The 26,694-nt window shown below is 31.4% G+C and overlaps 1 protein-coding gene across 1 annotated transcript; it reads right to left on the bottom strand.

Moving 5' to 3' along the window:
- Nucleotides 1–1,985: 1,985 nt before the first annotated feature.
- Nucleotides 1,986–26,420, bottom strand: LOC127286712 (pre-mRNA-processing-splicing factor 8). The gene is made up of 11 exons (XM_051313252.1): nucleotides 26,201–26,420; nucleotides 22,500–22,736; nucleotides 15,295–15,463; nucleotides 14,510–14,674; nucleotides 12,983–13,198; nucleotides 12,158–12,496; nucleotides 10,135–10,240; nucleotides 9,329–9,857; nucleotides 9,028–9,254; nucleotides 6,941–7,474; nucleotides 1,986–6,818 (listed from the first exon to the last, which is right to left on the bottom strand). Exons 2-11 carry the CDS (start codon nucleotides 22,717–22,719, stop codon nucleotides 2,181–2,183), a joined length of 7,143 nt encoding a protein of 2,380 aa, XP_051169209.1. The 5' UTR covers nucleotides 22,720–22,736; nucleotides 26,201–26,420; the 3' UTR covers nucleotides 1,986–2,180.
- Between the last annotated feature and the right edge of the window lie 274 nt (nucleotides 26,421–26,694).

Raw genomic sequence — 26,694 nt, 5'->3', positions numbered from 1 at the left:
TTTTTAAATTTTAATTTTTTAAGGTAATTTTAGGTATGACCACTACATTAGTACCTTAACTTTAATATTTTTTTTGATTTTTGGTTTTAAATCACTGGGGAGTGCGCTAGGTCTGCAACCACAGAGCGCCTCAAAATCGAAGCGTCGACTATGACGCCCTCTACAGACTAACATAACACAAAAATAAAAAAAAATTTAATTGTTTTTAATACTACAAATTATACTTTTCAATACGCAAAAAATCTTTTTAAATTTTATAATTAAACTAAGCGAGAAAAAATATTGAATTTTAACATATTTTGCACACTTCTCATAAGTAATCCTCCTTAAAAGCCATATCCGATGATTGGTTTAAAAGTTATAAGCGTAGTTACTTTCCACGTACTTACCTCTGTTATTTTTTTCCTCGGTCTCCCCTAAGGTTCAAAACAACCTAGAGCCTATAAAATTCTCAACAGATTTTGGATTTACATATATTTTTCAAATAATCTGTATTAAATTTCTAAAAGATCTATCGAGCTTCTATCGAGTTCCCTCTAGAGATCTCTCTGATTTGTTATTCCTCGTAACCAATCTGCATTATACTTAACTTTGTTCCTCAATATTAAGCAACAATGGTCCTAAGGCAGTCATTGAACCCGTGTTACTTACGATACTTTTTATTCCAAAGGAACAAACGTGGCAATTTTAGGTTACCTGACGCCCGGGTGAAAGAACCATTCATTTGTTCTACTGTGTGAAAATGGCCATTTTTATCCCTGGTAAAAAATGAACGCCATTTTCAGACGGGAGAAGAAATTTTTGGCTTTATACGCGGACGTCAGGTATCTAAAAGCGTCATGTTTGATGCCTGTGCAATAAAAACACACTTTTTGCTGTATTTGTTTATAAAGATTTTGTTAACCAACCATGACTGCACGGAGAGAAAAATCATACTATTTTCACATGGGTTGTGTCACTCATTATTCACATCACCTGTGACGTGCTTTTTTTAGACAAAATTCATGAGTTTATAGGGTCATAGATTTCTATGCAAGCAAAGTTTGGAACATGTACTATATTTGCTTCAAGTCCATGTCGTAAATACTCTCCTCCACTCAATGCGAAATTTCTTGAAATCCATACGCTTTTCTTAGTACTGGCTATTTGTTTCTACAAGAGGCCATTTAAACAAAAAGAAGACATGCGCTTTTCGGATGGATTTCTTGCAACGGAGATAGAAATGATAGTGCGCATGCGTGACTTCCGTTCACGTGTCGGTCGAAGGGTCCAGTCCCATTTGCAAGAAATCCATCCGAAAAGCGCATAGATTTCAAGCAAATTTTATATAGAGAGAAGGAAGGCAATTTTATCCTGTTTCTTAAGCGTTTATAGTTTACAGATCAATCAGAATTAGTATACATGTCTTTCTAATTTCACACAACGTTTATTCATGTAATAAACACAAGATTTCATGAAAAAATATCTTGCGTGATAAACGATTTTTACATGAAATAGTGTTATGTGAAAAAAGCAACAGTGACTCATGTGAATATAGTATGATTTTTCTCCGTGTGCTACAAAACGTTTTATAATTTTTTTTTCCAAAATCGAAAGTAATAAAGTTTTGAAATATTGTTGAATATTAAATTTGTTTAAATAATTATTATTGAATAATTGAGAATAAAAAATAAAGAAAGATCCGAATTATTTTTTTATTCGACTTTAAATTCAATTGGTCGCTAGTTTTATTATATAAAGATTGGTTTCTTCCTATGTCTTGAGGTTGAAAAAATTGTTTAAATTCAAAACCTGAAAGTTAAATTTAATTTTACTTGAAAAAACAAGATGATCGCAAAATTTACTGACTAACTTCTTAATTTACATGATTGGGAAAATTTTCTATTTTATATGCATGATGATGGTGATGATGATGAAATCACCTTAATTTTGTGTAAATAATTAATAAATTATTAGATTAATAATAAATAAAGAACAAAAGAAGATCTTAGCTATGAAGTTTATTGAAAATCGGTAATAATATAAATCTTGAATTATTATGTTTCTTGGTTTGTTTAAATAATAAATTTTTAATGTAACAAAATATATGGTTATAATACAATGCTTTAGTAATTTTCATACAGTCAGTGTATTGAAAAATGAATCGTGTGAACAGGTGTAAAAGTTTATTCTCAGATTATTTATGCATACATGTCTTCACGATCAGCTCCAACGCCATCGCCTTCCTCAAGACTAGCAAAATTTAAGAAATGAGCAGGGCGATGTACCTCGTGATAAAATTCCTTGGGATTTGCTAACTGCAATTCGTATTTCATGTTCGGGTCGTGTCGTACTCCCATAAAATTATAATTCCAAGACCCTTGGTTTGGAACCATAAAGTAGCCGAGGAAACGGTCGGAAAGCAACATCTGAACTTTTTCATAATGGCTAGGAAGATAGCCTTTCGGATTATTTCCTTTGTCGGTATTCTGTTTTCCCCAATCGATTCCGCTGGGTGTCAGTTTGTAAGCCGTGAGAGAACATGAACCTGGAGTAAAACTACAAGTAATAATAATAGTTTTTTCTCCATCCCAAGTAACTTCACTCATGTTCTGGTTTTGATCGACGATTATTTTTGCATGCGTTGTTACATCTTGAGGTGAAAGTTGTGGTAATTCATTTGGTTGAGTGTGAATCCATCCAAGAGGTTCCATTTCCTGTAGATATTGATGAGCTGGAAGGAAACTTGGAAGATGAACAGTTTGATGCGTTCCCCACTGCGGAGGCATGACTATACACCGGATTTCTTTGACTTGAGGATTATCAGAAGGACTGCATCCATAAAGGTATCCTGCAATTTGTGCTCTTAAATCTGAGATGGTGACAAACTTTTTGAGAACGTTCTTTGGTAAAATGTATGTAAAGCCCGTCTCCTTTATATCGTCAGACGAAACGTAAATGTGATTGGTCCGAAGGTGTAGATTCGTTGCGGAAATTGCTCGCACTCGCCATTCTGTTTTAGAAGCAAAAGTTTGAGTTTCATAGTTGGAAGTTGTCGCTGTAATGATTTCATCTCCATGTTTATTAACAGTTCTAGTGGTTGTGGCTGTCAGCTGAGATTGTTCCTTTGTTTGCTTTTCAATTTCTGCAATTTGTTGTCTTTGAGCAGACGGAGCACTTATTTCCATACCCAGAATAATATCTCGAATTTCTGACTGCGTGAGAGACGCAACGTTAACATTATTTTTCTTGCCATAGTCAGCAAGGATCAAATCCTTGAGTTGTACTTCGACTTTGAGCCACTCATCGTCAGTGAGCGTGGGCCAAATGTGATGCGGTTCAGTGACAGTCGTCTTGTCGGGCTTGAGAATGACCTTTGTGCGTTCGGTGTTAACGTGAAGTGCTCTCAAAATAAGAACTAACCGCGAAAAGGCTGTGTAGGATGAAATTGTTTTCAGCCAATCATCATAAAGATTGAAAAGAACCATTTGTGGCTCCGTTGCTTTCAGAATAAGGTCTCCGAATTTTTCAACTTTCAGACACGCCTGGAATGGTAGTTGAAGTTCTGAACCTTTAATGACAATATTGGGAAAGTCAAGTAAATGAACCTCCAGCGGGTCCAACATTCCTTTTCTTGTGACAATAATCTGTTTTGGTTGTTCTTCGACTGGCAAGGATCGAATTAAAGCTGCAACTTCTTCAGCAGTTTTCCATTTAGCCAACTGACCAAGTCGCTTTTGTCCTGCCCAAACAGAAGTGTGAATAATTTTCAAGAAAAGTTGTCCAGTTCGGGGGTTGAAAATGAAAATCGCACCATTGATGGGTTTAGTCGTTAAGTTTCCTTCAAATGTTTTATGAATGGTGACGCGGTAAACATTCGTATCGTCAACAAACCAAATAATCTGATTGGAGAAGAGTTCTCCATAGTTTTGCGACGAAAGATATGGCTCTGTTGGCTCGGACGAATAAAGCTGCAAGGCTTTCCTGATACGTTCTCGTAAAACATATAAAGCCGGATTCGCTTTCATTATTTTAGCCATGGCTTGTTGAATAAGTGATTTGCAACCTGGGAACCAATTTCCGTAGGCACTGTGGAGATTATAGGCCAGATCAATAGCGATGAGCAATCCAGTTGGGGACGGATATATTGACATATTGTCAGTCGTGTAGTCAAGGAATTTAGCTCTCGCGTAGCGCTCAATGTCGTGAGAATCGTAGTCACCCCACCTCAGTTGGACGTCTATCCAGTACTTCTGCGTTGTTGTGTTATCCATCACGTCCTTGGAGTCGGCAAGTAAAGAGGGCCTCGAAACTGTCCATTTGTATGCAGAAAAGAGTAAAATGTCTGCACAGGAAGAATTCATCTTGTAAGATTTTCTCGGATGAATTGTCTCCTTTTGCACAGTCTCAATTTCAAGAGCATCTAATTCTTGATCAAATACTTGACACAAGTCCATAACAATTGACTCGTGGACTTTTTGCCACAAGTGAGCTCTGAAGATCTGAATCAACGAAATCTTAAGTGTTGGAATTTTGCCGTGCATGAAAATTCCCGTCAAGTCTAATTGCACCTGAAAACCAACGTACACATTGGCTCTATTGATTGTTGGTGACCACCACAACGTAAATCGTCGATTCGGTATTTGATTTAAACCGGACCTCTGCGCGTTAGTCAATTTTTTATACTTCATCGATTCTTCAAATCCAGATGCTTTCTCCCAAAAGAGACCCTCCCAAGTCGGGAAGTAGGTGCCTTTGAAGAGCGTGTGCTCGAGAATTCCCTCTACTCCTCCAAGAGCTTGAATCATGTCAGTTCTATAATTATTCAAGTTCCATAGTTTACCGTCATGTCTTTGATGAGTCCACCAGAACGGATTCTGCTTTAGAACCTGGTACTGCTTGAATTCTGTTCGTATCCTCCAACCCTTGTCATAAGCAAGGGCGTGGCGATCCTTCTGGAATAAAGTATTGATCCTGGGGATTCCTCTGTCCCAACTGTCCTCTAAGTCCTCCAGAGTCAGTCGACGATTCTGCGCATTGGCTTCCTGGCGTTTCAAGGCGTACTCCGCCCACACTCGTTGAGAATCAATAAACTCTGATTCCCAGGGCTGAATGTATCTGTACAAGTTGGGAATCAGTTGGTCTTCGTCGTGACTCATACCCGATCGAAAGTGTGTGATTCCCACGTCAGTTTGCTTTGACCATCTCAAATCTGATTGGGGAATAAGCACATGTCCCATTGACAGCATGCCCAAGCCACCAAGTTCTTTCGGTGTGTAAAAGACGACAGGCGGAAATCTGGAAGGCATCTTGGAATTCAGGCCGATTTTTATTCGAGTTTGGATTTTGTTTTCACATTTCACTAGAAGATCTAATAGTTCCTGTGTGTTAACAACAGCTTCGCGGAAGTAAGTCATCAAGCCAATTAGGGCAGTATTCCATTTGTTGACAATCTTTGTAAATGTTGTGGAACCCGATGCCATTAAGATCTGTCTGACTCGATTGTGGAATCTTTGAAGACTCTCATCGTCGACTCGTAAGTAGCACTGAGCAGTTCTCTCCTTAGTGATTTCATGCTGCAAGTTCCACACGCCGTCTTTATTCAAGCTTTCTTCATGCGATGTCCTCGTCTTTGGTAAAATTCTGCATTCAAACCCACTCATGTTGAACAGTAAATTTGGGTTATCTTTGCTGTAAACACTCACAAAACTGTTTTCCCACTGTATTGTCGTTGTGGATCTGGGCAATCTGTTTTTAATATCCCAGAAAACGGCCCGTCCAAGGTTCACGTCGTGTTTCATTAGTCGCATTCGAGCATCGCGTGGCCAGCACTTTTTGTTGTTGTAACCAACTATGTTTTCATTATTCGGATCCGGGTGTTCCGTGAGGTAACGCTGAATTAAATCTCGCGCCTCATCTGCAGAAAATCGCAAGAAAAGGTGGATTCTGTCGACATACCTACAGTAAAGTCGGATAGGATGAGCAGTTTCTGAGGCGATATCTTGAAATGTAAGAAACTCATTTGGCATTTGTGGCGGGCCAGCCATCTCACTTGCTCTTTGTAAACCTAAGACAAGCAGGTCGAGAATGAGACCATAATATTGAGAAATAAATGAAGCAAACTGTAAACCTCTAATCACTCCGTAGCTGTTGGTATGATTCATATCTTTGTAGTTAATGACAACGTTATTCTTTGCAGTCATGTAATCGGCAATATTGTGATCAACAATTAATCTGAGGAGTCTGTTCAGTAGAGTAAGATCAATCTTTTCATAAAGCTTCTCAAACTTGGACTCCAATAACACATTGCATTCGCCTTCGTTAACATCCCAGACATCTTGCAAGTTATTAATGCCCTGACACCACTTGTAAACAAGAAGAGGAGGCGGTTCAGCGTCAGAGGGTTTTACCCACGGTGGAAACAGTCTGCGCTTGTCAGCTTCATACCACAAGTACTGATCTAAATATGCATCTGTTATTTTTTCAAGCGGCTCAACATCATACACTGGAATAAGGTGACTATATAAATCCATAAATTCGATCCCTACTTCTTTGAAAGAGCGCTGAGTCAGAAGATGACGCTTAATTCTGGACAATGCTTCATGTGGGTTGTCGTACGCCTGTTCAATTAATCCTAGTTCTTCGCGTTGACTTTGGTTGAGACGAGACTTTACACTGTAAGCTTCTTTCAGTCTCTCTAGACCTAATGTCATAAGTTTTGTGTCGTGTTTGTAGGACAAAGGAGGGAAAGGAATTGGGGCAAACCTTCTCGATTCTAACCAATGTACAGTCGTTGTATAAATTGCAACTGCTTCCTCCGGCGAAATGTACGGCCCGTCCTGAAAAATTTGTTCAATTTTAATGTCGCATAAAACGAAAATTACAATCACTAAAATATCACATCACAATTTTTTGTGACTTGAGCTTCATTATTATTGAATATCAAGAAAATAATATTTACCTTTAAATAGTTATGTTGTCTCTCTTGTTCGGCTTTCAGATATAATCGCGTTAAACGCCCAAGATTTTTCTTGCACACCGTCTTATCAACAGTTGCTCCCCGGCGAATACGTTCTCGATTGTAATGAGCAGTATTTGTCCACCAATCTGCCTTCATCTTTACGTAACGTAAAATCATACTCTCGATTGGAATCGGTAGCCCAGGAACTTTCCAAGGAATATTTGCCTTCCAACATCTCCACGCTTCACTAAGGTGCTGAAGGATTGTTCTCGCCTTATTCTGTTTGATACCTTCTGGCATCATATCTACAATATCGTGCATAACCGACGCCCTAAGCTCTAAATCAAAGTGGGATTCAACTCTCTGTTTAGTAACAGTTTTGGCCACTCCTTTTGAGTGTCGTCCTTCAAATTGTCTGGATAAAAGATTGCCAAGCCAGCGTTCCAACAAAGGTGTAATACCCCTCATAAAAAACAACCAAACTCTCCATCCAGGTGCCCAAAATCCACAGCCAGGCCCTTTACCGACAGGACCCTAAAAAGAAAATTCAAAATTTTTCATTATTTTTAGATTTATTTATAGATTTATTGAGGCTTAATGATAGAAATTTCTGCTAGACGTAAAACCTTATGTAAAAAGCTGGCATTAGACAACGACGTGCATATGCAAGGTCCAAACGGGCCATGTTTTTTACCATGAAACTCAAGCACTCAGTCAATTGAAATTCCAAGTACTTTTTTCCATGTACTTGTGTCATTTTTAATATTCGAAAATATATATTTAAAACTCTTAATATATATTAAACTGTCAAACAAATTTTAAAGTGGAATCACTTTTGATAACCTGGAGAGTCAAATGTTTTTATTTTAAGAGAACTGTAAGTATTTTGTCATTTTACATTAAGGGAATGTATCTATGAGTGGACCACCTTTTTATTTACTTAACTCCTTCGCTGCGAGGAGCAAAATCTTAAATGTGGGTCCAAAATGTTAAGAACCTTTTTTACCATCAAAATTTTTGAAACTGAGTGAACTTAGGTTTTTAGGGTCGCTGATTACGAATCTGATGTTAGTTTTTTGAAATTAAAAATGACGGACATATTTTTCTAAAGTCGGTGGATTTGATTGAAACACGTTACTCGGGGGTTTTTGGGGTCGCTGATTACGAATCTGATGTTAGTTTTTTAAAATTCAAAATGACGGATTCAATAGTCGAAATATTTTTTAAAAATTCATCGGATTCGCTTGAAACTTATTACTCGGGGGTTTTTGAGGTCACTGATTACGAATCTGTTGTTAGTTTTTCAAAATTCAAAACAGCGTATCCAATATGGCGGACATATTTTTCTAAATGCGGCAGTTTTTGCTTGAAACACGTTACTCAGAGGTTTTCAAGGTCGCTGACATAATTTTTTTCAGTGAAAGAAATTTAAAAACTTTAATACACCGTTGGATAGGTATTGTCCTCAGCTACATGGAAAACATTTGTGTACTTTTTTTGATATATTCTTATTAAATTAAGTCGGAAACTGATAATCTGAAACTATTTCCTAAATACTTTTAGTTAATTTTTGTGTAAATGATGTTCAAGCCAAAAACACACCATTTGGCTAAATGTTAAATGTTATTTTTTCACTTTATTTACATTTCTGACATGTTTCGGTTGCCTCTCGAGTTGAATGTTTAGCAAATTCTATTTGTAATGCGCTCTAAAGAAAGAGACCTAAGGCTATATTTTTCGTCGAAATATCAAGAACTGTATTATAAAAAGTTGTTGAGGACAAACTACCCTACAAGAAATATCGAAATATTTATGCATTTTAGGGGTTTTGATGCCCAAAAAAAATATTTCTCGAAAATTTAACATTTTTTCACTTTTTCATATCAGTGGTGGAAAAAATAGCGTATACCCCAGTCTCTCCTACAAATTCTTTTGAATTTGAGTACCTAGCCATTCGCGACTAATTAGCTGACAATGGAGTATAAGCTCTGTTACGGTTAAATCTTAACAAAAACTTGATGCAGCATATTTTAATTTGAACAAATAAATTGAAAAAGCAAGAATTAAAATTAATTTAGAATACTTACAGTGTTAAAGCGATAGTAGATTAAATGCTTCAAGTCTTTACACATTCGAATTTGCCTCATGAGTTTGTACTTGTACCTGTACATTCCAGTAAGTTGTCCAACATGAGCAAAAATATATTGTAATCCATCAGCAAGTTGGAAAGCATCAACATTGTTTAAACGATACTGTACGTGAGAATCAATAATTAATTTTGTTAAACGTAAAATTTCTCGGCACAAGTGAAACGCTGAAAGAAAACAAAAAAGTTAAAAAATTTCACTCAGTAAAGACAAAAATTTCAGTAGACATTATAAAAATTACCATTTCCAAAACGAGACTTTTTCCTCTCTTTAGTTGTTAGTGTTTTTACTGGCTTCAAATTAAAATTATAATCCAAGTGAAGATAATTGAGATTTTTTCGATGAATCAGTAGATTTAACATATTGTATCCTTGACGACAAACTTGCAGACCAGCCTCAACCCAATCGACAGTTGTTGTTTGGAAAAACTTTGTTGCTTTAAAAGATCGAAACAGATAACGTTTCTTTTGTGGTTTAGGGTGCCTGTGCTTTAGAGCATTTAATACCAAGTATTTCAACAGTTTCTGATAACTGACACGAACTTTTACAGGCTGACCAGGCGGACAGTGCTCGCGATACCAAGTCTTGACTAAAGGTACATCAATTGCTCTACGTGTTCTTCCTGACCGTGTGTTAAATGGTCTTGGAGCCCAAAGTAAGGCAATGCCATTCGCAGTGTTATCCGTAAAAAGAGGAGTCTCTTGTAAAAAGGGTTCTATGTCTTCACAAAGAATAAAATCTTCATCTTCTTCCATTTGAGGCTCTACGGTCTGTTATAAAAAAATTAAATATCACTGTTTGCACTTTCACTACTTTCATTGGGCGAGATTTAACAGCCAGATATTGTAAAACTTTTTTATTATTAGAGTTAAATAATTAATTCAGAAAAATTCACTTCTGACATGACTAGATATTAGTTCCAAAAAAAAGTGACTACACTTACTAAAAGAAAATCGATCTAATTTTAATATTCAGTAAAAATCGGACAAAATCAATTTTTAAAACTATAAAGTAGAAGAATTTTTGTTGAGAAATGATATTGCTTACCTTCAAAGCTGTCCTGTGAGATATGGGATTAATTAAAGGATCAAAGTAGAAAGCAGGTAAGTCTGGATCTTCTGTTTTTATATACACAACATTTGGCGCATGATACCTAAGAAACAAAAGAATGTTTCATTAAAAGCAGGGTCAGACCATTATATTTCATCCAAACTCGTTACAGAATAATTTTTAAAAAATTTATACTTTCAAAAATGATTATGTATGATATCTAGGGAACAAAGTGAAAAGAATTATGTTAAATTTTTTATTGTTTCACTTAAAATATATAAAGTCTATCACTCTTTTAGCAATAAGAAAATATATTAAAAAAACATGGAATAAATCTTAAAAGTGTAAAAAAATTATTGGTTCGTGTTTACAATTATTTCATTTATTATGATTTATTGATTAAAGTCGTGAAAAAATAAGAATAATGGATAAAATATGTTTTCACAGTTCGTCTGTCAAATAATCTAGTTTTGCGATTTTCAATAATTATTTTTTTTTATTACATATGAAGTAAATGGACTTTTTTTTAAATTTCTGGTCACCTTTTTCATTTTTATTTTAAATATATAAGAAACATTAAGTTAAAAGTACGCAATTTCTGTATTTTTGCTAAATCAAATCAAATTTACATGTACTAAAAGTTACGCATTGGTTTATCGTATAATTTGGGAGATAAAAATATTTTTAAATTGTACTTTTATTTTTAGATCAATAAATGTAATTTGTTTAAAGTTGAAGGTAGTTCTTCTATTTATTCTTTTTTTCTTTACCGTAGATATAAAGTTGCAAATTCGCAAAAATACAGAAAATGTGTACTTTAAACTTAATATTTCTTGTATATTTAAAGAAAAAATGAAAAGTGTCCAGAAATTTTGAAAATTCTTTTCATTTATTTCATACTGGGTAAGTTGAAATTTATTTTTTTCGCCACTGACATGAAAAAGTGACTTTTTACTATCTGTTTTGGTATTTTCACTTTTTTTCACTTTTTCATATCAGTGGTGGAAAAAATAGCGTATGCGACTCTCACGAACCAATTTTTAGATTCGAATGAGATTTCAATACTCGCTGTCATTGCGACTTTGGTTCGACTTGGCTCGCCTTCTTCTCTCCTTCGACTCGTTTTCGCCTCACTCATCGCAATGCCGACTTATAATGAAAATCTCATCTCATACTCACCTAAAAAGTCTTGCTATACGTGCATGCCACATAATATACTGTTAATTACTCCTTTTTTTCACAAATAATAATAAAAATTTTATCAATTTGAAATGAAAATTTGAGGCCAATTTTTCCACAGTACATTTATTGTTAATTTATATAATTATTAATAATGATTTTTCGGCAGCTGCCGCTTCCCTCAAAAATGAGAAAACTATTTAAGGTTTTAATAATATTATAATTTTAAAAACATTAAAATAAAATCATGAATTTCTTTATTTTAATTATTTTGCAATCATTTTAAATGTAAGTATAACTTTTTCTCAATTTGATATAAAACAAATGTTAATTTAATTATTTTACTCATTTCAATTTATTTTCATTTTCTAGTAATGGTATACTGTTAACTTGATAAGGATAGCGGCAGTTGCCGAATCGTCGTTATTTATTAATAATTATATAAATTAACAATAAATGTACTGTGGAAAAATTGGCTTAAAATCTTTATTTCAAATTGATAAAATAATTCCTCAAAAACAACTTTTTTGATTTCGTTCCGTAAATAAGTAGAATTTTTTTGGATTTTTAAAAAATAAGCCGCAACGACTTTGGTTGAAATACAATGGCAATTATTTTTAAATATATTGTTAATAATAGATAAAAATGTTGTAGGTAGTATCAGCAGTTTTCTTATTTTCTTGCAAAGATCACAAATAACTTCTACCAATTTATGTACCACACTGCTAGAAAGATTAAACACACTTAATGTCAATCTTAAAACTGGTGTGATATTACGTGCCATCGGACAATTTAATTGTTCAATTTTATTATTATACACAATATAATTAAATTTTCTTACCAAGAAAGGTGCACATAATGTGGTAGATTATTGTACAAATAAGGGAAAGCAATTCTGTATTCCGTTCTTATAGGTTGTCGAATAATGATTTTATTTATATCGTTGAATTCATTCCAGTCTTCATCAGCAGAATTGCTATCTTTGACAAGAGGTTCAAATTTAGGTCCACCTGGTATGGCCATGTTTAATGCCTTTGCCGTAAAGAAAGATTTTATGTCAAAGAGATAAAAGAAATTTTGATCTACTAAGTCTGTTAAGAGTGGATTAGCTAGTCGGTAAAGTGTTGCCATCTGGGGTAAGGTCAGGTTCCATTTTCTGTAAGTCGATCCGTTAATGTACCTACAAAAAATTATTGTCATTTCAATATTTCGAAAATTTATAAGTTTCACTTGTGTGTGAATTAAGTTAAATTCAGGTTAGCGCTTAATCCAACTGCAACATCTTCCTAGACTCATCTCAGACAAATCAGCAAGCATGTTGCAGCAGTCAATCCACATTAATGATTGATTTCAGGACCCCTACGCATTTCATCATGACAATTATTTTCATGACTATACTTTTTTTGCATAACAAACTATGTTTAGAATATAGAAAACCGTTATTATTCGAAATCAGTTACAGTAGAGCATCTATAATGGTGAGCAACAACATCACTGCCACAAATCAAATTTTAGTGTAATTATATGAGTTCCAATTTCTTTATATTGAATGGTGTCCAAGTTAAAACCTTGCGCATCATTTTTAGACAACAAACTTGAATATATTTATGGTTTATGCGAATACTTTTGAAAAATTTTATAGATATTTGAAAATTAAATAACTTACTTTGTTCCAACTAGAGGCTTATGATCATAAAACCACTTCGCGACAGATTGATCTTCCTCTGAATCAAGTTCTATTTGAATAGCTTCTAGGGGTTCCACATCTAAAACATTGTCTGCGTAATCTAAAGGAGGTTCTTCGTCATCAAAAGGTGGAAACCTCATTCTTTTAAAGTGTCTGCGATCTCTTTTTTCTCGTCTCATCATCACCCACATCGTCCTAAAAGATAAAAAATAATACATAATCAGATAATACGTAATTTTGTGTTGGCTTCGGTCAACATTTTCAATTGAAAAAATCCGAAAATGATGTTTTTAAAAAATCTCCACGTGTATATATGTGTGTGGTACTAACATTACATTAGCTTCAATATTTCAGGAACAAAAAGAGCTACAGACTTGAATTATTTTTAAAATTGTAGACCTCTCGGGGATATAAAATGAAGCTATTTTGAGTCTAATTAATAAAGTTTAACTATGTTTTTTCGAGTTTTTCATTTCTTGAAAAATTTGTTTTGCTCATATTTTTAAGGGGTCTTGTAAATTTTTTAAACCGTAAACTGTAGGTATTTTAAGATTTTTTTTTCTGAAAAGTTTTAAAATATATTAAGTTGAAACTCGAAAACTAGCAAAATAATAATAATAATAATAGCAAGCATTTGAAAATAAAAAAATTGAAAAAACGTCATTATTTGATATTAGATCACTTACAGAAAGCAAAAAAATTAATATTATTAATATATTAAAAGAAGGGAGAATACAATTTTAAAGTGCACCATCTGTTGTACGAAAAGATTAATATTTTTTAAGATCATAACTTAATTTTTTTATTGTCCCAGATATACATAAAAACATGTTAAAAACTTTAACTTATATTTTGAAACTTTTAAGAAAGAAAATCTTAAAGAATCTTTAATTTATGGTTTTAAAAATTTACAAGACCCCTTAAAAAAATGTTCTGACACTTATAGGTATTTTTCTTTTATTTTGTATTTTTTTAGACTCATATTTTGATCAATTGGTTAATGTTTCAAAAATTAAATTCTAAACTGTTCAATGAATTAATTTGAATTTTTCCAAAAAACTTCCTTATACATTGATAAACAAATGTCTCACTGAAAGTTCCTTCAATTCGAAACTTCCCCACAGACTTTTTGTCGGCAAGGGTAAGAAAACGTGATTGTTGACATATAATTAAAACCTATTAAATATTGTTAAAGAATTAATTATTTTTAAGTTTTTTAATATGCTGCCGTCTTCTGTGGACCCAAACGCGTTTGTATACCAAATCCTAATTAATTTTATCAACGTTTGTCGAAGCTAGGAGGATTTATGTTTTAAAATTGAATGAAAAATGAAAATTTCAATTTGTTAATAATTTTAATTTTAACGGCATTTGGACAATAGATGTTCGGCAATACATAGTCCAGCCGAACGCCACGGCGAGTTCTTCTTCCCGTCCGCTCGTTTGAGGTAAAAAAAATTCGCGTGGAAATCTTCCCAAATGAATTCCTGAAGTTATTTTACTTACCCCCATTGAGCTATATAGACTGGTTCGATAATCCAAGGAATTTCGTTCACAAATGTAATTGCTCCCGTGATATGATATAATACTTTAACGTCTCTGATTTGCTCCCAAGGCATAGGCATATTTTCTAGTAATTTCATTACAGCATGAGGCATATACTTCAAAGCTCTGTAAAAAAGTATAATATAATAAAGTAGTGATCATAGTAGAGGTTACCTAATTTTTAAACGATTTGTTAAAAACAATTATTTTATTGTAAATTTAAAGCACGTTATTTTTAAATATTCGTAATCAGCGATCTCGAAAATCCCTAAAACTATACTAGAGTTATCAATATATTTGTTTTTCGTTTTGTCTATGAGGCGGGGATAATATGTGATATTTATAATTTTATTCACTCAAGACCAGATAATGTTCCATTATCTTGTATGACAGATTTAAAAAACATGAAAGAACACTTTCTAATCAAGTGCAACTTCTAATAGTGCAGAGTAATCAATAATAGAACTTTTTTTTATTAAAAAACAATCTAAGTTTTTGTGGTGAAAAGATTCTTTTTACTGCTACTTCCAATTTTTCCTTCATTCTGTAGACCCAAAGCTGTATTCACGAAAAAATTTTATTTATTTATATTATTATATATTGCAAGGGTTAAAGGACCTAATTAATAAGTATTCGGTAAGCCTACATCTTGTATAATAAGATACATTTGCATTAGACACCTTAATAGGGACAACAAAAAAGATATCACAACCGTTATAAATTATATTTAGGTGAAATGATCATACCCTAAATAAACACGCTTGTCATGTCGATATTTTCGACTGCTCATATCTCCATGATCACGAATTATCTTACGAATATGTTCAGGTGGCATATCTTCTTTTTGTGCATCAACGAAACCAAATTTTCGCTTCTCTGCAAAACGTTTTGACTGCAACTGCTGCCATTTTTGAGCTATATGTAAAAAGAGTTTATTTCAATTAACTGATATTATGCAGAAATTTGTGTATGCTGACAATGAAATTATGCGGTGATGCAGAATTTTTATGTATTTTATTTCTTATTAAAATTACATGTTCAATATAGGCAGCATATAAGGCATTATGCCTAAATATGAGTAACATATTCCTAAAATATAAGCTATTGAATTTGCAATTATTAAAAAAAAAAAGTTTTAGTAATTCAAACTTTTTAAAGTATAATATGACAAAATTATTTAGGGCGTTATCGGGTGTGACGGGACACTGCGATATTTCAAACAGATGAGTTGACAATGCTGCCTATTCTGATGTAAAAGTGAAGTCTTATTGTGCTAAAGCTTTTCAATATGATAAGCATTTCTTTGACGTAAAATCTTTCGATACACTGGAAGTGATTTAGTCAATTATGAAAGTTTTATTTAGTATAAGGAAAAGTGTTATAAAATAAATATTTTCAAAGTCCTGTGAACGTTTAGTACTTTGATTCAAAAATCCGATCTGACATGTAACAAAATTGTCATTTGTAAAAAAAGGTACCCTTCGAGATCACACTAGGTGGTTGTCACCCATAAATATTTTCAACTTTTTATATTTTTCTGGAAAACTTAAAAGATTCATAAAATTTTTTAAAAATGACTAAGGATGGCAACCACTTAGTGTGACCTCGAAGAGTTAAATAAAAGAACTTTTTATTTAAGTAAAACTATCACTAAATATAACATTTTTTCACCAGACTGGTACAAGTTCAGCTGCTGAACATGTACAGGGATTTTTAATAGGGTATCTACACTTTCGCATATTAACAATTAAAATTCATATTCCGGAATTAGCCTCCTGTCCGAAGTTACCCGCTTTGACGGTACTTAAAAGTCCCATAATCGCAATTCTAACTTTTTAAAAAAAAATTTATTTATTCTGTTAAAGTAAATCATTATTACTGTGTTTAAAATTTTTTCAATTGTAAGAATAGACAGTTAAATATATGTAACAAAATATTTCTTGAAAAGTCTACAAAATGTTATTATTTAGCTTACGATTTTGTAAAAAAAAATATCATTACTTTTTTTACTTCACAAACACGAACATATAATTTTGATAATTAAATTATTACACTATGTGGCGAGCTCTAAAGAAAAAGACTTAAGAAGTAAATGAATTGTATGTTACTTTCACGACAATTTTACCTTAAATAAAAGTTCCTTTAAACGAAAACTTTTTGTTTCTTTAAAAATTAAAAATTATCACTACATAACAAAATGAATGTTTGAAGAGTGCAAGAATATTTTTTCTTTATTTTGATTCATGATGGATAGAAAAATTATGAAATCAAATCAAATTAACAAATTTGTTTATGCAGGTTATTATATAATTAACTTTAGCAGGGTGTCTACTAATATCTTTCAACAAAATTCTTGGTCATTTCCCGGTTATTTCCTAATTTTTCACAGTTTATTTTTTTTTGTCAAATTTAAATTTTTTCTTGTAAGCATGAAGAAATCTACAAATATCTACAAAAATTGATTATATTTTATTAAAATAATTTTTTTTAAATTTATATATTTCTTTTATTGTATTATATTATTCTTGTATTGTAGTCAACTCAGAAGTTTTTTTAATCACAATTCGGAGTAAGCTAACAAAAAATAAAACTTGGTAGTATGATACCAGAAGGTCAAAAAAATATCCATTTTTTAAGAATTTTTTTTCAAAGAAAGTTGTTAATTTATTATAATGAAATTTCCTCCATTGGATTATGCAAATTTTTAAATATAAACAAAAATTCTAGTTTTATAAAAGTATCAATTTTCGTGACTGCTGCAACAATTTACCCATGGCTTCTCTAAAAAAAAGGTGTTTTACGATGAGCAAGATATTTTTTAACTGGATCAACTGAAATCAAGCAATGAAAAATATTTAGTTAATATAAGATCAAATCTTGTATTTTTTAAGGAATGAAAAAAATCTTAAATTTTCACAAAATGACAACTTTAGAAAAATAAATTAAATTTTTTTTTCAAAAAGTCGCAACTTTTTTAATGTAGGCTCAAAATTTCTGAAATGACCCACTAATTTTTCGATGGCGAGATTTTTATATGTCATATCAATAATTCTGTGGTTGAAAGGCATAACAGCATAACTGACATTTTTATCAAATTTGAGATAACACCAGATTCTAGTACATTTAGTAATGCTTTCCAAAGATTCATAGTTGAAAAATCATTTATGTAAGGCGTTGTCCGCAGTGGCGAGACAGCCGGTGTGGCGAGACATTAGGATATTTCAGACAGCTGAACTGACTGTGCTGGCACTTCTGGTCTGAAAGTCAAGTTTTATTGTGTTTTAACTTTTCAATATGATACATACGTTTTTGATGTACGAAATATCGCTATACTGTTAATAACAGTTTCAAGATATTTTAAAAGTTTTATTTCCCATCGGTATAAGTGATAATATATAAAAATTTCCGGAATTTTCTGAAGGGTTAAATGTTTTGAGTCTTTAGTATTTAAGTTTCCTTCAAAATTTCCAGAGCACTATGAATTATTGTTCGATGCATAGGATTGTACATCGTCATTACCGAAAAATGCTGTTTCCGCATTGGCGAGACACTTGTTGTCGGCAGTGGCTTTTTTATATCTAATAATATTGTACATGTCCTAATGAATTTGATATAATTTTTGTACGTTTTGTCGACAATATTTTTCATAACTATAGTTTAAATTGAAAAAGATGAACAGGAAGAAAAGCTTATATGTTTTTAATAACTGTGACATGGATTAGCGGCTCACAATGAGAAAAATATTTGCCTGTACTTTTATGATTGAATGAAACAATATTATGATTTAAAGGCATCAATTATTATACTCTTTCTCTTTGATTCCTTTGTTTTTGTGACGTTTGAACGATGAAGACTCTGATTTTAAGATAGTGTCTCGCCACTACGGACGATTTTTTATGTCGGTAGTCGCGAGACATTATCGTAAATCGGCAATAACTTTTTTTTCCATTATCTGTTCTGTAACTGTATAACTTAAATTTGCAGTATAGAGTCACACCTGTCCATGGATATATATACAGACTTGATGTTCTTGAAAATGTGAGTGCTATAACAAAAAAACAAAACGTGTCTCGCCACTACCGACTCTCCCTTAACTATTTAAGTAGAAAATGATGAAAAACCTAATCGCATAACTGCACTTTTGGCAATAGGCGATAGGCATAAGCGCATAACTGCATTCAGAATAAAAAAACAATTGACGTAATCTACAAAATTAAAGTAATATTTTAAAATAAAAATATTATTTATTTATTTATTATTTATTTTTATCTTATAATAAGGAATTTCATAAAAAATAAATTTTTTTATTAGTTTGACTAATTTTTCGATTTTCTCTTTTCATTAATTCTTTTGAATCACAGGTATCTTCATTCTTCTCGATATCTTCACAAAAAATATTAAATTTGAGAAATTACGGAAATGTAAACATAAAACCTAACCAATTTTATAACCTATTTTTAAAAAATATTCGTTTGATTTTTTTCATAGATACAATAAACATAAATAATAATTGTATTCTTTTGCCTTGATTATAATCATCTCCTTCAGATATATTTGTTTCAGACTCAGATTCGTACGTCGCTATTAAATTCATTTTGACAATTTATTATGACATGAAAAATAGAGTGAAGTTGGTTACATATTTAAACTTGAACAGCATAAACACATAACTGCAAAAAAACTTTCAATTTGACTAAGAATATATTAAATTTCATATGAATCCGTGCGTTTTATTAAATGTGATAAACGTATTTTAAAAATACATTAAATAATAAGACTAAATGCCGAATACCAAACACATCCGTTGATTTTCTGATTTGACAGAGCTAAATAAATATTAAAACTCATTTTTCTCAAAATCGTGACAAATGCAGTTGTGCTGTTATGCTTTTCAACCACAGAATTTTATAGTATTTTCGAATCAAAATAAGATCGTAAAGTTGTTTGGCAAAATTTTAATTTTTTCAAGAGTTATTGTTTAAACAATTTTTAAGCATCCAATTAGTAAAAAAAGCTTTTCTATACGGTTCTACTTGATGAATCTTGCTAAAATTTGATATTAGTAATATACAATAATCATGCTTTCAAACAAAAAAAATTGGTTTGATTTTCTCCATAATTTGTTTAAAATAGCAACAATTATTATAAACAAATGAAAATAAAATAAACTTCTGCGCGTAATTTCGTTTTTTTTTTGTCAATTATGATTCCCTATTTTATCACGAGTATTTCAAAAAAAAAAGAAAATTCAGTATATAGCATTAGGTCAAAAGTTATTAATATATTTGTGATTGTCCTCCGCCAACTACGTGCTACGCTGCCACAGTGGGACGAAAAACACGGCCGGTAAAAATTAAATAAAGTAAGTAATAGTTGTTTACCCTGAGTAATAATATTGCACATTTCGCTCAATTTGTCATCAATTTCGTAATTAGGAACTTAAATCAACAAAATTGTTAATAAAAATTGTTTAAACAAAAAAATTGGGGAATAATCGCCTTTTCTAAAAAGTTTCGCTAGTTTTAAGGAGGAGAAAAAACTTTTTCAACTTTAACATTAAATAAACAATTGAAATTTTTATTTTTTTTTTAAATAAAATCATAGACGTTATGCAGAATTTTATGATCTTTAAAACAAGACCAAGAACGTCAAAATCGGTTGAAATTTGTAGGCTCTACGTTAATTTGTCCAAGGCCGTGATTTTCGTCCCACTGTGGCAGCGTAGCACGTAGTTGGCGGAGGACAATCACAAATATATTAATAACTTTTGACCTAATGCTATATACTGAATTTTCTTTTTTTTGAAGTACTCGTGATAAAATAGGGAATCATAATTGACAAAAAAAAAACGAAATTACGCGCAGAAGTTTATTTTATTTTCATTTGTTTATAATAATTGTTGCTATTTTAAACAAATTATGAAGAAAATCAAACCAATTTTTTTTGTTTGAAAGCATGATTATTGTATATTACTAATATCAAATTTTAGCAAGATTCATCAAGTAGAACCGTATAGAAAAGCTTTTTTTACTAATTGGATGCTTAAAAATTGTTTAAACAATAACTCTTGAAAAAATTAAAATTTTGCCAAACAACTTTACGATCTTATTTTGATTCGAAAATACTATAAAATTATTGATGTGACATATAAAAATCTCGCCATCGAAAAATTAGTGGGTCATTTCAGAAATTTTGAGCCTGTAATATTTTTTTCATTCCTTCAAAAAAAAACAAGATTTGTTCTTATATTAAATAAATATTTTGCTGTTTTTTATTTCAAATGATCCAGTTAAAAAATATCTTGCTCACCGTAAGACACTTTTTTTTAGAGAAGCCGTGGGAAAATCGATATTTTTCGCAAAATTATAAATATTAGGGCGTTGTCCGTAGTTGCGAGACATTGCGATATTTCAAACATCTGAGTTGACGGTGCTCCCGCTTCTGGTGTAAAAGTAAAGTTTTATTATACTAAAGCTTTTCTATATGATGCGCTCTTTTTTGACGTAAAATCTTTCGCCACACAGCTGATAATAGTTTCAAGAAACTTTAAAAGTTTTATTTCTCGAAAGAAAAAGTGCCTATAAAAAAAAATTCCAGAATTTTATGAACAATAAGTGCTTTAATTTATTGATGTTTAAGTTTCCTTCGAAATTCCCAGAGCTCTGTACATGACAGTTCGATGGACAGGATTTAAAATTTAATGATAGATTTAACTATGATTTAAAATAGTGTCTCGCCACTACCGACGTTTCCCTACTTTTACTTCAAAAGTTACATAATCCAATGCAAAAAATTCCATTTCAATAAATTAACAAATTTCTTTGAAAAAAATTGTCAAAAGATGGCTTTTTTGCCTCTTGACTACCCAGCAAATGAAAACTAATTCAGTTGAATTGAAATGAATACACCCTGGGCTTCAGTGAGTCCCTTTTAGCGACAAATTCAAATTGGAACTATGTTGCAATTCTCCTGAATTCGATAAAGCTGTATTCTACTTCCAAACTCTCCAATTCGCACTAATTCAATGAACAAACTTTTTAGCTTTAATTTTTTTCAATTCGTCTGCACAAATTCAATAGACAAGTTTGTCAGTTTGTTTGAATTCTCAACCGATGAAAACTTATTTGTACAAATTGAATTGAGAAGCCGGGAGGAACAACTCGCCGAGCGCTCGGCTGGATGATCTAAAGCCAGTCAAACGATCCAAAATTTTCGAAAAATTGAAATTCAAAATTTTGATATTTAAAACGAATTACCCTCTTTGATATAAAAATGAGCATCTTTTTTTCCTTTGACTTCTTTTCATAGGACAAAAACCGTGGATATTAAATGCAAAAAACTGAAAAAAATGTCACGAATTTCATTAAATTTTTAAACTTAAATCGTCGTATCTTTGACAAATGTTAATGAAATCACTTTTCATTTCGTATACACACTCATTAGGGTACATAGAAGACGACAGCATAATAAAAAATTAAAGAATTATTTATTTTTTAATAATAATTAATTATAAATAGTGAACGGTCGGTAATCGCGTTTTCTAACCTTTGAGGAAAAAAAGTCTGTGGGGAACTTTAAAATTTTTAAAACTTCCAGTGTGACATTTGTTTATCATAATATAAGGAAGTTTTCTGGAAATTTTCAAATTGATTCATTACAAATACGAATTGGACCTTGCCAAAGAAATTAATTCATTTCAATTCATCTGAACTAAAGAGTTTCTCGTCACTTATTAAAGTAAAAAATAATTTTTTCAAGACAAATTAATATATTATAAAATAAAAAAAACTTGATTTAAACGTAAGAAAAATCCCGGTTTGGCGTAAAATTCCCTGTTAGTAGACACTTCCGTTAATGAATAAATGAAATGAAAAAAACTAAATTACATAAAATATTATTCATATATATTTAGAGTAATTTATAGAAGTAAGAAAATAATATTTTTAATTACCCTTTTCTTGCAATTTGTCTTCAGAAAGTACCTCTGACTGCTTAGGTAACTGCGATAAAGGAGATCCAGACATGACATGTATATGAGCGTGATGAGCAACTTGTGCTTGAGCCGCAGCCTGGGCATGCGCTTGTGCTGCAGCTAAATGAGCGTGAGCTTGTTGTTGAACCATCATTGTGGCCCAGGGGTTTGGTCCCAACAAATAGGGAGGTAAAGACATTTTGGCAATAGTATTCTCTAAAATCAAAAATTACTTATTAGGTATTACTTTTCTATTACACGCGACTCTTTTTAAAATAACTTTGTTTAAATATAGGGTAAAAAATGATTTAAAAAAACAACTTAAAGTTATAATAATTTATTGTTTTGTTAATTTTTTATTCCTTTTGTTATTTATCTTTAATTATAATTAATTAGAAACTACGAAATAAACAAGGTGTTCAATTCATGACCATTTAGCTTCCTGATCATGATACACTTATATTCAAGATTAAAAGAAGGATTACAACTACATTTGCAAAAAAATGCTCTTACTTGAAATTCCAAAAAATGATATAATTGAGCCTCCCAATTCTTTAACTCGGCTGACGCTCGGACGCTCGCTCTATTGGTAGTCGGGAAGCAACGAGTGAGCCATTGACGCTCGCTGCTACCCGACTACGAATAGAGCGTCCGCCCGAGCGTCGGGCGAGTTATAGAATTGGGAGGCTCAATTAATTATTTTCCAATTAATTATTTCCAGTTTCTAAAGAGAAAATTCTAAACTTTAGGATGGTAAAAAGAGTTTTTTTTATAAAATTATGTAATTAATTCAAAAAAATTTAGTTTGAAAATTAATGTTTCAAATATCTCAAAACACATTGTTTCAGATTTTGATCAAATATATGTAAAAAAGAAAGCTTAAATATTCTAGGTTTTATTTCAGTAGAGTTTGTAATTGATATTTTACAGGATTCTGAAAAATTAATAAAAATTTAGTCATTTCAGTGGCTAAAATATGTATGAATTAAAAACAACTTATTGAACAGAGCAGAATTTGTTCTTACATATGAAATTTTTGAAATCAAGGTATTGAATAACCTACCAAACATTCTCTACTATTGGGTAATTTCACGGGAGATTTAAGGTTCATGTCTCAAAGTTTTCTTATTTTTTTTTTCAAAATTTTTAAAATATGTTACGAACCTTTTTTACTTCAAGAACCATTGCAATGACTGTAAAATTTTATATAATTTTTCAAAATTCTCTGAAATGTGGGGGCGCATGATTATGTTCTAAAAATCATTAGTCAGAATTTACATTTTATCGAATTTCATTTGTCATAATTAGTTTTGAGCCGAATTTTTATTTGTTCTAATTAGTATTTTGCATAATTTTTATCAAACCGATTTTCTATATCACAGAATTTTTATACAACCGAAAATTCACTTCACAGAATTTTTATTTGTCAGAATTTTTATTTGCTCGAATTTTCATTTAACATAACAGGCATTTTAAAGAATTTTTATTGGGTAGAATTTCATTGCATAGAATTTTCTTTCAGATGAATTTTCATTTGTTCAAATTATTATTTGATATAATTTCCATATAACCGATTTTTCATACTACAGAATTTTTACTTAACCGAAAACTCATTTAATAGAATTTCTTATTGATAGAATTTTAATTTGTCCGAATTTGCAAATGTCCGAACAAACAATCGACAGACAGATTTCAACGCGATTTTTAAAATTAACCAATAAAAAATTATCCATAAAATTGTGATTGGTTGATTTTAAAAATCGCGTCGAAATCTGTCTGTCGATTGTTTGTTCGGCCATTTGCAAATTCGGACAAATTAAAATTCTATCAATAAGAAATTCTATTAAATGAGTTTTCGGTTAAGTAAAAATACTGTAGTATGAAAAATCGGTTATATGGAAATTATATCAAATAATAATTTGAACAAATGAAAATTCTATGCAATGAAATTCTATCCAAAAAAAATTTTTTAAAATGCCTATTATGTTAAATGAAAATTCGAGCAAATAAAAATTCTGTGAAGTGAATTTTCGGTTATATAAAAATTCTGTAATATAGAAAAGCGGTTTGATGAAAATTATGCAAAATACTAATTCGAACAAATAAAAATTCAGCTCAAAACTAATTATGACAAATGAAATTCGATAAAATGTAAATACTGACTATTGATTTTTAGAACATAATCAAGCGCCCCGAAATGTGCATTACAAACTTTATGGAACTAACAACTAGAATATATTTAAGCTGTCTTTTTACCAGGGACTTTAACGGAATCAAAAGAAAATTCAAAAACACTTTTGTTTTGATTCTGTTTAGAATATCGGTAACAGAAGTCAAGTTTGTTCGGATTTGATTGCGAAATCATAATCAAAAGTTAACTTAGTTTCGATTTGTTTTTAGTGAACGAAAAGTATGTAGAATTTATACTTCTGATTTCCTTTTTTAAACGAAACGAAAGTTTGACAGATTACTTCCGGTTCTCTAACTGAATCAAGTCATGTCTTAAATTATTAAGTCATACGTTTAAGTCTCAAGTTTAGAGTCACATAGCGACGGATACTATCGGAATCAAAAATCAACATTATACTTTTGTTTCAATTTAGCAAACCGAATCAAAAGTACATTTGAGGGGCTGATAGTAAAAATGGTTTAAAATAACATTGGGAGCAAAAGTGGGATAAGTGACTTGGGAGCAAAAACGGGTTAAAATGATTCGTGTAATTTATTGATAAATTCATTATATTATCGATTAAAAAATATTAATTATAATAAAATATGCATTTTTTCCTATTGTTAATATTTTTTAGTCGATAATATAATGAATTTATCAATAAATTACACGAATCATTTTAACCCGTTTTTGCTCCCAAGTCACTTATCCCACTTTTGCTCCCAATATTATTTTAAATCATTTTTAATATCAGCCTCTCATTTTACTTTTGATTCGTTTACCAAACCGAATCAAAAGCCTATTCGATTTTCGTTTCGTTACAAATATCGAAAACTCTTTTTACCATCCCAAAGTATAGAATTTTCTTTTTAAAAACTGTTAATAACAAAAGTAATTTGATTTTAATAAGTAGAAGAAATAATTATTAAAAAAATGTTTGTTAGGGGGTCATACTGAAATGGAATGCCTCATATACTCTATAAGAATGATTATTTTGTTTGATGAATTTCAAACCGACTTGAGATAAGTCGGAAAAATGATTTTTACGTGAGAAAAAATGTGAGCTGCAACAAACGCATTGTTTCCATCGCGACGAGATTTCATATTAGCGAGTTAAGTTATATAATAAATGCCAGTGTATTAATAAGAATTTTAATAAGATTTATCTTAAGAAAAATTTTGTATATATTCAATTATATTTTCCCCCAAAGAGCGTTTAAATTATCAAATTTAAAGCAAAAATGTAACCTAAAAAAATTGTCGGATAATGCGTTGTTTCAGCACACCTTTCAATGTGCAATGCATTCTTAGGATTATATATAAATTTTATTTTAATTTCCTGATTCAAATGTAACATCGATGAGATAAAAGTTGTCTAACAAAATAAAGGAGTATATTTATTGTCACAGACATAGAAATTGTCCGGTCTTTTTAAATATTGTATTCGTAAATCTACAAGTTTTTTCCATATTTTGAAAAATAAGTTATTAATGTATTTGTATTTACATACCTGTATTAAAAAACTGCAAATTAAATGTAGAACTTTCTCATTATAATACAACAATAAATCTTAACTTTTCTGGAGACTAGTTAACTATTTACCTATTCCACTTTTATAGGTAACAATTTACTTTACACATTTGGCTACAAAGAGGCATCATAACCACGGTTAGTGACGGAAGCAGAAAAGCCGATCCAACCATTTGCAACCAAAGCTACTCCTACAATAAAGGCCTTTCTCCAATATGATCTTAAGGGTACGGTCACAGCTCAGCTACTTAAGTAGGGTCGTCATGGTAACGTATAAGTGTGAGTGAAATAAAGAATGTTTTTTTACTTCTTTCACTCTTGTACGGAAGCTTCTACGCGCCACCTCGTAACAAGGCGAAACCAGCTTAAGGCCTTTCTCCAATGGAACCTAAACTTTTGCGTTGCGTTACTGACGCGTTGATTTTAGCATTGGTTGCCAATAGCAACCGACGCAATGCATACGCAACTAGTGTT

Source organism: Leptopilina boulardi, unplaced genomic scaffold (genome assembly GCF_019393585.1).
Source record: "Leptopilina boulardi isolate dan_hultmark-lab unplaced genomic scaffold, ZJU_Lbou_2.1 LbouV2_122, whole genome shotgun sequence".
NCBI classification, from domain to species: Eukaryota; Metazoa; Arthropoda; class Insecta; order Hymenoptera; family Figitidae; genus Leptopilina; species Leptopilina boulardi.
The sequence above is the reverse complement of the archived record's forward strand: the minus strand, read 5'-3'. Positions and strand labels throughout refer to the sequence as shown.